Here is a 12,522-nt window from a genome sequence, read left to right as displayed (position 1 = left end):
TGAGTCGGGCTGGTTGGTTCGTGTTGAACGGTACGGCAAAACAGCGCTGACGGACGGGACGGAAGAAGAGACAGACACAGCGCATGTGTCTGTCTCTTCTTCTTCCGTCCCGTCCGTCAGCGCTGTTTTGCCGTACTTTCCGGCAGAGCTTCCATAGCGATGTAAACAAAAGCCATTATTTCTCAGCTATAGCGCATTAAAGCGACAGGGTGCATTATTGGCTACGTTGAAATATTTCTTTGCGACCTTAGAATGCAAGCCTCCATTGGAAAGACATTTTGCTGCCTGAGGACCCTGTCTCGAGGAGTGCCGCAAGGAAGTGTTATCGGCGCATTGATATGGAGGTGGATCTCAGGGAAAGCTTTTAATCTGGAGCCACTGGCTTAAGGGATCAACAAGGTATACATATCGTGTGCAGCATCATTGAGAATGACATGGCCTTCATTGATTAACTCCAGAAGATTGAGAGAAATAAGGGATTGATGCAAAGCGCGTACATCGCTGAGTTTAATAATTAACCCGGGAATCCCTTACTTAAAAAATAATCTCGTCCATATATCGCTGAGAAAGTGCGGAAGACCGCTGGCCCGCGCCTTTTACATGAGGGGCCCCCTCATCGCAAGCAGCTTGTTCACTTTGGAGTGTGTCTCGCACTCCCTTTTCCTATAGGTTACCGCCCTGCGTACCTGCCAGGATAATCGCTGATGTCGTACTTCTCCTTCGTCATTTCAGTTCGTTGTGTGCACCAGTACGTCTGCTCTCTACAATTGTATCTTCGCAAATAAAATGTTTTCAGAAAAAAGCAGTCCAGCGTCGGAGCACCCAAGCCCAACAAACCCCTTCAACATTGGCTTTAAAGTCTATCCTCTGTTCTCGTCCTACCACCGCGAACTGTGGTTATTCTGTGTGTGGTGAGTTTTCCATCTTTTCCCTGCATTTCTAGAGTGCTTGGAGTCACAGCTACAGCACGTGTGCGGGGTGGATCCCGTTCAGATCCTGTGCACGTGCAACGCCTCCATTGCTCAGCAAGTCGCATGTGAACCTTTTATTCCATTTACATAAATTGACAATACGCTTGTGAATGCGCTCCTGCCTACGCCTTTGAAGTCTGCTGTTCCCCTTACGCCACCTTTATCACTGCTCCCCCCCTGCTTTCCTGTACATACCTCCAACTTTTTTTTCTCTCTTAGTAAGATGGTTCTCTTAATAAGATAGTTCTCTCTTAGTAATACAGTAAGCTAGTTTTCTTGGGCTTCAAAAGAAAGTCGACAGTGTCCAGGGTTCGCACAAAATCGCCATCCCAGTGACTATCATTCCGACGCTAATGTACCGTATCATAAAAAAAAAGCTACGAAAAAGGGTTCATCATACATTCCCATTGTTTGATGCTTTAGTTCATAAGCTTGTGCCGCCCTCAATCTTCTACGAACGTATGCAGAAACTAGTCAAGCTCAGTTAGACGTCCTAGCATTTGGCCGTGAAATTCCCGCTTATCACTTTTCCATAAAATTTACCACCACGCTTCTTTTCATGATGAATTCTTTCTGTCGGCGCCTGTCATCTTTTCACATCGTGACCATCCATTTAGAGTTAAACGCACTAACTTCCCGATATCCCATCACGCGCGTTCTTTCTCACCGCGCACAATAACTGAACAGAACGCCTTATTGCCCACAGAACCTAAGTCAACTAAGTTTTATGAACATATTCGCGCACATGTCCCCACCTAATCTTTTTTTACCTTTGAGTATTTTTCCTGGCGTTGTCTTTGGGCTTTGCTTTTTACTGCTCTGGTGTGTTATCTCTCCCAGTGTTTTTTCGACAATGCTTATTGCTTTGAACTTTTTGTTCATTACTAATACTTCACTAAATATTATTTGTGTACTTTGTTTTTATTGTATTTCAGTGTAATATATAATCTGTAACCAATCCTTCTGTGCCCCACCCCCCCCGTAATACCTTCGGTCATGAGGGTCTTTGGTGGTGTTTTGAATTAAAAAAGATATTTACACAATTTTGGAGCGTCGTATTGATAAGGACCTGCACATCATGTTTGCAACTGCATGTTTTACGCTGCAGATACTTCTGCGAATGAAAGGCGACTTTTACGGACAGTTTGCACCCACTTTTTCCGCGGTTTATCAACGCTGGTTTCGAATCCCCATAATGTTCGCGTATAGTTATTCTTTTTGGTGACAGTGGATAAAAATGCTTTGCAAAATCTGCAGGCATAAAAGGTTTTACTGCACACCATAACGCGCCAACGCTTAATTGGTGGCGACGTGAGAAATGCGTGCTATTGACTAGGCATTCCGCTGGTGCTCAGCAGAATACCAGCTCTAAGATTCTTTTTTAGGAGTTCAGCGCTTAAATAAAAGGGCTCTCGATATCGTAGCAGTAAAGTCCACGCTACTAGCTCCCATGGTGTAAAACAAAAAACAAAAAGAAACTCGCACCACACAGGTGCTCGAACGATACGTCGATGCGCTGATCGGTGCTCGAACATACCATGACACCGCCTGCCGGCTTGGCTCCTTAAAGCACGAGTGCACGCTGCGCCATTTGTGATCGTACTTTTTGCGCCATAGCACTCTTTATTTATTTTTTTATTTATTTAAATGCCCTAATGGCCCACTGGGGGCATTACATAGGGGGGGGGGGGACATAAGTCAGAGCACAATTTTTTCAAAGACGAAAAATCACTTCAGGAAGTTAATAAGGCAAGTTGAGAAGCAACATAACAACGTAAACAGTGTTACAAAAAATGCGCAAATAACAAAGAAAGAGAATACAATGGTTTGCGAATAAGTGATACTTTCAATATGGATGCCTTTTGGACCAATACTGGGCGAACTCGTATACCGTTTTTTTTCTCTGCGTGCGTGCGTGCGTGTGTGTGTGTGTGTGTGTGTGTGTGTGTGTGTGTGTGTGTGTGTGTGTGTGTGTGTGTGTGCGTGTGTGTGCGTGTGTGTGCGTGTGTGTGCGTGCGTGTGTGTGCGTGTGTGTGTGTGTGTGTGTGTGTGTGTGTGTGTGTGTGTGTGTGTGTGCGCGCGCGTGTGTGTGCGTGTGTGTGTGTGCGTGCGTGTGTGCGTGCGTGCGTGCGCGCGCGCGCGCTGACATTCGGAACTTCGTGCGTCAGCAACTACTGCTGCTCATGCCTACGCGAAGCACAATGCTCGTAGTAAATGTGAACTCGTGGGAAATATATGGAGCATTTTCTGCCTATGTGTCCATGCTTTCATGATGAGCGCCAAGCCTTACTGTGCAACCGAGATGGCAAGGGGCGCCCCATTGGAGGTGTGTCAAAGCTATATCGTACAGTCATCGCTATATCAACCACGTTGGCACCTTGCTGCTGCCGCTGAGTGTTGCAAAGTGCACTGCGCTTGCAGGGTTGATTGACATTTGTAACAATATTTCACCGGTCCTACAAATGATCGACATGTCAATCATCTATCGTACTGCTTTCAGCAGGCTTCGCGAGGCTTTTAATCTTTCTTTCTTTTTTTTCATGAAGTGTACGTAAAGTTAAGACAATGAATTATCAGAGGAAAACGCAAATGGGCCCTGGAAGCGGAGCGTGTTTGCTTTCGAACGCAGGCGGCTGTGTTCGTGCGGCTAAAGACGCCGCTTGCAATTTCAATTATCTTTTGATTTTAGTGCTACTAAATTAACAAACAATTGTTTAAAACACAATATTAATTTCTGTGAAGCATACAATTCCAGCCGTCCCTTTTTCGTTCCCGGGTGGCAGGCGCTGAGCAATTCATATTTTTGGTTTGGTTTGGTTTTACGGGGTTTAACGTCACAAAGCGACTAAGGCTATGAGAGACGCCGTAGTGGAGGGCTCCGGAAATTTCGACCACCTGGGGTTCTTTAACGTGCACTGACATCGCACAGTAGACGGGCCTCTATAATTTCTCCCCCAAAGAAATTCAACCGCCGCGGCCGGGATCGAACCCGCGTCTTTCGGGACAACAGCCGAGCACCATAGCCACTGAGCCACCGCGGCGGCTCATATTTTTTCTCATAGTCAAAAGCATCCCTACCAAATTATTTCCTTTTCTTAACCCAAAGTGCCTCAATGTTTCAAAGTTCTTTTGGCGTAAAGTTCTAGCGATTTCGCATATCACCTGGTGTGGACTCTAGAATTTTACTTTGGACCGTGATATCTCGGGTATTCCGATATTAATAAACACCGTGTTATCAGTATTAACTGGTGGTAACTTGACTGTCAACTGCCTGACTAAACATTTCTTATAAACGCATTCCGCAGCTTTAGTAGCAAAAAAAAAAAATCCTTTCTACTCAAACTGGCGCCTAATAAAAAGCAAAATCGATTTTGATAAATTAAGGAAAACGAAAGTAGACCGGGCGCAAAAGCAATTAAGGTAGCACCGTTTAGAGAAAATATAGCTGCATGTGGCTTTTACTGGTGTGACCTCTTGAAGTTCTGACTGGGAAGTTCTGCCATCGCTGTCTTCAATGTCCACTGTTATTCTTTCAGTGCACAGTAATAAAGTTTTTTTTTGATACTCTGCGTCATCCCCACTTGACATTTCCATCCCAGGAGGCAATCCTTTCACGAAACGCGCATTGGTTTATAAGACAATGGGTCTGGACTTGGGAAAACGCCCATATTGAAATTGTGACGTGCGATCGCTATCTTACGTCCGTGCACAGCTCTAACGGTCAAGTGTCCCGTGACGTTGAAATCGCAACTTGACGTGGTTGCAGCAACTAGACACTGTTTTACTCTACACTCCACTGCATATCGGTAATCAACTACGCGAAACGTATTAGATCGATAAGGCCACCGAAGTACGTCGCACTGTTTCGCCAGCGACATGACGCTACAGCTGATAGGGTCATACTGCACAGGACGAAAACCATTTTTACAAATTTTTACAAACTCATTTTTACCAACGCCTTCTGTTTTTAGTTTTTAATACAATATTTAAGCCTAAACCACCACTCAGGTGAGCTAAGCCACAGTCCAGGAGAGCCATAATTCAAGCGATGCTGCCGCTTCTACGCACAAAATAGACCTGTCTTTTTATGGCTTGCAGCCAAATGAACTGTTCCGTGCTTGCATGTGAAGCACAAATCGTGTTGTGGTACAGAATTGCCTGAAATTAAATTGCGAAATCGGCTGGCTGAACCGCAATGCGAATGAGATAAATCTAAAAAAACAAAAAAAAAGGCATAAGCGAAGACAGCAATACATTGCGTCACTGTTTCTTCAGTTGTGATGCAAACCGAACACTTTGTTTCAGTGGTGCCTATGCTGTGCGCGAGAACCATGCAGACCACCACACGTCTTTTGTACACCTGGGCCGGCATATTATAATTATTTTTTACTGATTTTCTCAGGTTCTGTGCCGGATGGCATGTCCCAGACACCACAGTTGCGCGATATCATTAGAGCCAATGATGGCGGCAGAAGATAGAACTGAATCGAATTCAAAGTGAATCGTTGTATTAACTTATCGCTAGTGTCTGCGCTGGCACGCAGATATATATATATATATATATATATATATATATATATATATATATATATATATATATATATATATATATATATATATATATATATATATATATATATATATATATATATATATATATATATATATATGTACACTCTCAAAGTTACTCTCAAAGTTACGTTATTTGTAAACATAAATACCCCCGAAAGCAGAAGATTTCGCAGCCGTCGCCGTAGCTCAGCGGTAGAGCACCGGACGCGTAATTTGTAGGTCGTGGGTTCCGATTACACCGGCGACATGTGGTTGTTTTTTCTTCTGCTTTTCTATTCAATTAGATTTAAGCGATAACATATTCAGTAATAATCAAAATCGAACAACAGCACAAAATAAATAAATAAAAAAAATCCCCCGTGTCCCTTGGTTTCTGTGGCTGTTGGCTTCTCGCATATTTATAACGAGCCCCTAATTCCCCTTCCCTTGTTTGCTATATATATATATATATATATATATATATATATATATATATATATATATATATATATATATATATATATATATATATATATATATATATATATATATATATATATATATATATATATATATATATATATATATATATATATATATATATATAAAATTTGTTTGCCCGCAAAGAAATGTGACGTTAGAACAGTTCGAAAAAAACTTGCATCGCGCCCGAATACCGCATGACAATAACCAGAAACAACTGTCAAACGTGCCACCATGGCCTCTCATAATTCTGTTTCGCCATTCTTCAAAACCAGGATAAAAGGATCGAAGTAAAAAGGTTCATAAGATCTTGTTATTCTATTCCTTTCATAGCACATGCCGCACCGACTGAAGGCACGGGTGATAGCTGGGGTCGTGGTGCTGCTTGAGCCGCTGACGAAAGGCAGAACGAAAATGAAATAGAATTAGAACAGAATTGTTATATTATTCCGACACATGCGCAGTCTACTCGTGCCTTTGAAGAAAAAAATCATGGCGTCATATCAAATAACACATCTTAGGGTCGCCAGCCGCTCGACTTGCCTCCCACATAGGACGAGTGATTGACAGGATCGCACCCCTTTGAGAGTTCGCGAATGGCACTATAACGCGCACTACGTTTGAGGCTTAACAGCAAATGCGTGGCAGATTTCCCAGTGCATTATCTCTGCAAGCAATATGCCTCCCGATATGGCACAGAGCGAAATGCCACGCCGCTCACGAGTAAACGTAGAGACGAGACGCTCAGTGCGCAGGCGCTGACTGTTTTTAACCAGGAGCAAGATACCAAGGAAAAGAAAGACAATGGAGTTGCGCTATGGGTTGCATTTCTGGTATCACCTTCTCGTGGTGCTGATATTTCTGCGTGTGATCGCAACGGCTGACGCGTTGGAGCAATATCAGGATCTGAAGGTGGCGTTAATCTGCTGATAAGGGAAACAAAGCTGAGCCTCAAAGGGACTCCAAGCGTATAAAGTCCGTGAGCGATTTGACAGCGGCATCCACAAGAAAACAGTCGGCTACAACGCTCCTCCCAGGCAACAAGAGAAACTCCCTTACTCGCAAAGTAAGTATGATCGATACCCATGATTCAGCGTGTGAGTTTGCCTGTGTTACGTAACACCAGATTCTCCTGGTATTTCGGACGCTCTCTATAACGGCAACAAACATGCACGAGTTCCAAACGCGTTAACTGTCTAACTCAGGCAGACGGGGACAGTATTCAATTCGTGATGCGTTTCGCATAACGCAATTTATTTTCTCTCAATAATAATTCTTGATTCAAAGTTTGTTCTTCCTTATGTGCAGGATGTCTTCTGGCAGCCAGTCTTTTCAGCAAACAGTGACACGTGTAGATGGGGTGAGTGAGTGCTACCCGGTGTCTCCTTTCTTTTTCAACAACTTTCTTAAGAGCGTAGGGCGCAGACGACGCCACGCCCTCGTCTGCGTTCTGCGCTGCTAAATTCAGGATGGAAAACCAACAAGACCAAGCTGCTGTTCTGGCATGCTTGTTTTTATTGTTTTCTTTAGTAGTTTTCTGCAGCGGAGTTTAAATCAAAATATTATTTTGACTTATTTTTTGCCTGTTGAGCTAGCGAATCGATGTAATAGGCGTGGTAGTTTTAAACATCTGAGTTGATAATTCGTTCCAGAGCAGATGCTCTTAGATGAACAAACTCTGCTGTATTTAGCCGTACTGTAGAGCAAAAAAAAAAAAAACTTCGCAATTCCAGCCAGCGTCTTCGTCAGTTGTTTCCAGCTTCGAAACCGTTAAGGCAGAAATTTCAACTTACCGTGATATATCTATTTGCATACTGCCTAAACCCTATAAAAGAAGAATATTTCGTTTTTCTTTGCTCAACCGATCAATGTACCGATTAATGTGTAACATCCGGGGCGAGATTTGGTCCACTGGTTTCTTCCGACTTGAAAACCTGCAGGCAGTATTGACACCCTTGAATGAGCCTTAGCGAGCTTCGCCACGTAGCAGCAATTCGTAATGCACCAAAGCACCGCCCATCCTTAATTCGGAGCCCACGTGCAGTTCTCTTGTGCGAAAGCGCCGACTTCAGCGAATCAGTCTCAATTAGCGAATTCATAAATTATGTTTTAATGGAGGATCTCAGTGGACGGTACCCAATGCTCCTTTGCACCGTCCTTAATCACTACGGTCCGGTTTTCTTGTGTCTCCAGGGTGTGTTCACCTCGACGACGAGGACAACGCAACGCGTTGTTCAAGTCTCGGAGACTTCAGGCTACCCGGGCGACCGATTTCAGACAGGCCACCACGTGCAGAGGACCGTGGTGACGCGCACCATCAAGCAACAGGCCGGCGGCACTGAGGAGGCGTTCGAGGACGAGGTCACCAACGACGGCGTCCTCCGCGTCCAAGGCAAACCCAAAAAGGGCCTCTTCAGCTTCCTGGGCGGAAAGAAGGACAAGACCAAGATCACCACGCAAGATGCGCCCAGCGACCGCAAGGCCCCGTCCAAGCCTCTCAGTGACAAGGAGTTCCGGCAAGACAGCCTCAAGTGGCACAACCACTACCGCGCCATCCACGGAGTTCCGCCGCTCAAGCACAGCGATGAGGTCAGAGCAGCGGAGGGGAGCAGGGGTGTTTTGGAAAAAATATTCGGCTGTCTGTCGAACTGCATGAGGCTTCGAAGTGTCAGATTACATGGTGGAAGGACAAGCGTCAGTACTATGCGCTATATGACTTGGCAACAGTAGTACTGCCGCTTAGCTCACCACTGTGCCTTAGCAGTTGAGTTTCGTAAATAATGCACAAAAATCTAAAAATCACTGCGTGAGAAAGGCGTTTCCTTTACTTAGGGACGACATCAATTTCCACAATATTACTCGAGTTTGCAGTTCGTGTGACGTAGAAGCAATGTTTGTATTGCATGTGTAATGTAGTGACTTCGTGCAGTAGTCAACGCCGCAAACCACGGACACTCGCACCTCCGATCAACGCCTTACTTTTATAGCGTGTTTTGAAAGGCATATAAAACGAAACAGTGATTTGAGGCGATGCAACGGCTGACTAATATGATTAACATAGCCTGCTGTCTTAAAGCTGTTCGAATATCTTCATGTACGTAAGATCAGTTTGTAAGCGGGCGGTTCTTATGCAGTGGCCGTTTGCAGCATCCGTTGAGACATTACATATGCCACTGGCCAATCATGACCCGATCGTATACGTGAAGGCGAATGAACAACTTCATTAGGTTGATTTCAGGTTCAGGCGCTGAGTGTAAGACCCGGAAATTCGCATCGTATGTCTTTTGCGGCTCTAAAGTACATAAAGTTCAGGTGCTCTCGATATTTGTGGTTATACGGTAACCCACTGAAGTTTCACTGTCTGACTATCTGATTCAAAAATTCTAATTTTTCTGATGACTTCGCAGTCGTTGCAAGGCTAACCACAACTGTGCATGATTTCTGTCGGGCATACATATTGGCCATTCATAAAATATTCGACGGATAGAAAATGTCAATAAATCACCTAATTCCGGAATTCTAAATTAACCAATAATTGGACAATATGGCTGGATGCACAAATAAGATGTTTAGATTATTTATTTCCCCCTGCGAATGTCAGCTAATTACCGTTATTTTAAAAAATCGCGCTTATTTCTGCACCGCCCGGCGAGTACACGGAGACAAAGAAACTGTGTAAATGCGTGGGCAAGCAACAGCAGAGGCACGACTACAGCAGAACAGGGAGACGGGACTAATGGTATTGCAGCACTTAACTCGTCTCGCAACCCACCCGGTTAGCGACCTAATAAACCTGCCATCTATGGATACAGCAGGTTTGAAACTGAAGCCTCAAATAAGAGGGGGAAAAATTATACACAGCAACGATCTGAGATTAAGGAGGCGTGCATATGTCCGAGCAATTTGTTTGCGTATCAGTGCCGACGAATCATTTGCTCATGTGTGTGCACACCTTCTCTGTACAGCTGTGCCGGTACGCACAGGAGTGGGCTAACACACTGGCCAAGAAGGACACGTTTTGTCATCGCCCAAACAACAAGTACGGCGAGAACATCTACATGGCTTGGTCATCAGACCCCACCAAGGAGGTTACAGGTGCGCAATCAATTTCCTCCCAGTCTTGAAACTGTTTAGAAATGCGCGCTTCTACGAGCCTATTCTCTATGCATTTGCTCTCAAACTTGAGAACTGCAATCAATTAAAAGCGCGCATGAAGTTCGACATTTTACGTTCATCACTGACTGCATTGGTTGCAGGACGAGAGGTGGTTGATTCGTGGTACAGTGAGGTCCAGAAACACCAGTTTGGCTGTGAGCCACGCAGTCTCAGCTCCGGCCACTTCACGCAAGTCGTCTGGAAGGCCAGCACCGAGCTTGGCACGGCTCGCGCGCGCACGGCTACCGGCAAGCTGCTCGTGGTGGCCAACTACAACCCCGCCGGCAACCTCATCGGCAGCTTCGCTCAGAACGTGCCCCCGCCCAAAAAGTGAGCCAGCCGCGCCACGACGACGACGAAGACAAAGCGCTGTGTCTGCCACGTGTACTTCACCACGGGCACCGTCGCGCGCAACAGGCTTGCGTGTGTGTAAATAATTTCAGCTGCAAAAGCCAGCTGTCACAGATCTGCCCCCCTCACCTTCAGAATGAAGAGGACGAGGAACCTCATCCACCACCTCCTGAGAGTTTTCTCAATTTCTGCCGTAAACATCGAACCTGTTTAGTGCAGAAATAAAGACGTAAAGAAAAAATAAGTTTGGTTGGTTTGGTTTTATGGGGTTTAACGTCCCAAAGCGACTAAGGCTATGAGAGACGCCGTAGTGGAGGGCTCCGGAAATTTCGGCCACCTGGGGTTCTTTAACGTGCACTGACATCGCACAGTACAGGGTCTCTAGAATTTCTCCTCCAAAGAAATTCAACCGCCGCGGCCGGGATCGAACCCGCGTCTTTCGGGTCAGCAGCCGAGCACCATAACCACTGAGCCACCGCGGCGGCCAAAAAAAAAAGAAGTAAAGGAACTGCGCATTTTTTGTCGGCACCAAAATCGGGGATATGGAATTCCCATGGGTCTAGCAGTACTAATCGATCGCCGAAAAAAGCTCCAGCTTCAGAAATTGTTGACGTGAGCTCGAGAGTGGAGCGTACGTGTGTAGTGACAAGCGAAAGAGTATGCTTTACTATGGAGCGTTCCGCCGACTATGAAAGATAATGCTATGCAGATAAGACAAGGCTCGCAAACAGTGCAATAAGATTAGTCACAAGTGTACAAGTCGTGGGTGTAACTCTGTACATGATGCTTGCACGACGTGGTGAAAGCGCGCGCTAACCTTATGAAAAAATTCTCCACTGATATATAAGCCAATGCGAGCCGGCGACATCATTCTCGACATTGCGGTTCGGGAGCTTATCTGCCGGCGTTACTTTCTGGAGCCTCAATTTTCTTAGCGCAACCAGCTACACCTGAAGTGCAAAAGAAATGTGCGTGAGTTTCGCTAACGTCAGACTGTCAGGAAGTTTATATGCAAAAGATATTTTGGTAAGACTTGCCACCATTGTCGCTTTGTGCCAAACTTTTCAGGATCTCATGTTCGTTCGGAAGCCACAATAAAGGAAGTGAAAAAAGAAACAAAGACAGGCCAGCCAACCTATACAGACTTGTGCACAATTCTGCTCTGGTAAACGTACATTTACAACCACAAGAAGCACTGCAGCGGTAGTGCTATCGAGGAGGCTTATTTTGAGAGGACAATTCATTGTGCGTTCACTAGAGAGCAGCGCACAAGATCGACGCTTCAATTTTAACCTGCTTTTCCAGCGAGCAGATACACAAGCGTGGCAAAGTAGCCAGCAGAGAAAAATAAGAAAATATAATTATGCAGTTTGCGGACGTGTGCTATAATGAACTGGATTATTTTAAATCTTTAGTGCAAAGCTGTCGACCAACAAAAATGTGCTATATATATATATATATATATATATATATATATATATATATATATATATATATATATATATATATATATATATATATATATATATATATATATATATATATATCCACTCGCTGAGCACGAGGGACACATCCACCTCGTTCTCCTCATATCCTGCGTAGTCAGGGAATAGGCATCGCCTCTTCATGGGCGTCACACTTCCTCCTACGCAGCCGAAGCCCGCTGGGCGAGTTAAAAAGCACCGCGCGAATGGTGGGGCTTCAGCCGGGCAACATGAGTCACTGCAGTTCGTGCACAACGACGGACGCTTGCCGTAAGACGCGCTATGCTGTAACTGAGCTCGTTAATTTTCTCAATATAACATAAGTTGTGAAAAATCCAGGTGCTAACAAACAACGACACAGAGGGGACACTCGCAACTACAAGAATTTTTATTCAGAAGCTTCTATATATACAACAAAAACCAAAACAAACCCAGCGTAATCGCACGCCACATGCCGAAGAAGAAGACAGCAAACCCGTGATTGTACCGTATGTGCATCGACTTTCGCATGGGATTAAGAAAGGTGC

The 12,522-nt window shown here is 44.8% G+C and overlaps 1 protein-coding gene across 3 annotated transcripts; it reads left to right on the top strand.

The window, feature by feature from the left end:
• The first annotated feature begins 6,920 nt into the window (after nt 1–6,920).
• On the top strand, nt 6,921–10,755 carry LOC149351316 (Golgi-associated plant pathogenesis-related protein 1-like). 3 transcript variants are annotated; one of them, XM_089580635.1, is made up of 5 exons: nt 6,921–7,071; nt 7,314–7,365; nt 8,301–8,594; nt 9,971–10,100; nt 10,262–10,755. In XM_089580635.1, the coding sequence occupies exons 2-5, from the start codon at nt 7,315–7,317 to the stop codon at nt 10,492–10,494; spliced, it is 708 nt and encodes a 235-aa protein (XP_089436761.1). In that variant the 5' UTR covers nt 6,921–7,071; nt 7,314; the 3' UTR covers nt 10,495–10,755. The 3 variants fall into 3 exon arrangements, with proteins under 3 accessions (XP_089436761.1, XP_089436760.1, XP_089436759.1); XM_089580634.1 differs by having other exon boundaries at nt 8,283–8,594; XM_089580633.1 differs by having other exon boundaries at nt 6,922–7,071; nt 8,199–8,594.
• The last annotated feature ends 1,767 nt before the right edge of the window (nt 10,756–12,522 follow it).

The sequence above is a fragment of the Amblyomma mixtum genome, chromosome 3 (genome assembly GCF_055824585.1).
Source record: "Amblyomma mixtum isolate Tamu chromosome 3, ASM5582458v1, whole genome shotgun sequence".
NCBI lineage: Eukaryota > Metazoa > Arthropoda > Arachnida > Ixodida > Ixodidae > Amblyomma > Amblyomma mixtum.
The sequence above is the reverse complement of the archived record's forward strand: the minus strand, read 5'-3'. Positions and strand labels throughout refer to the sequence as shown.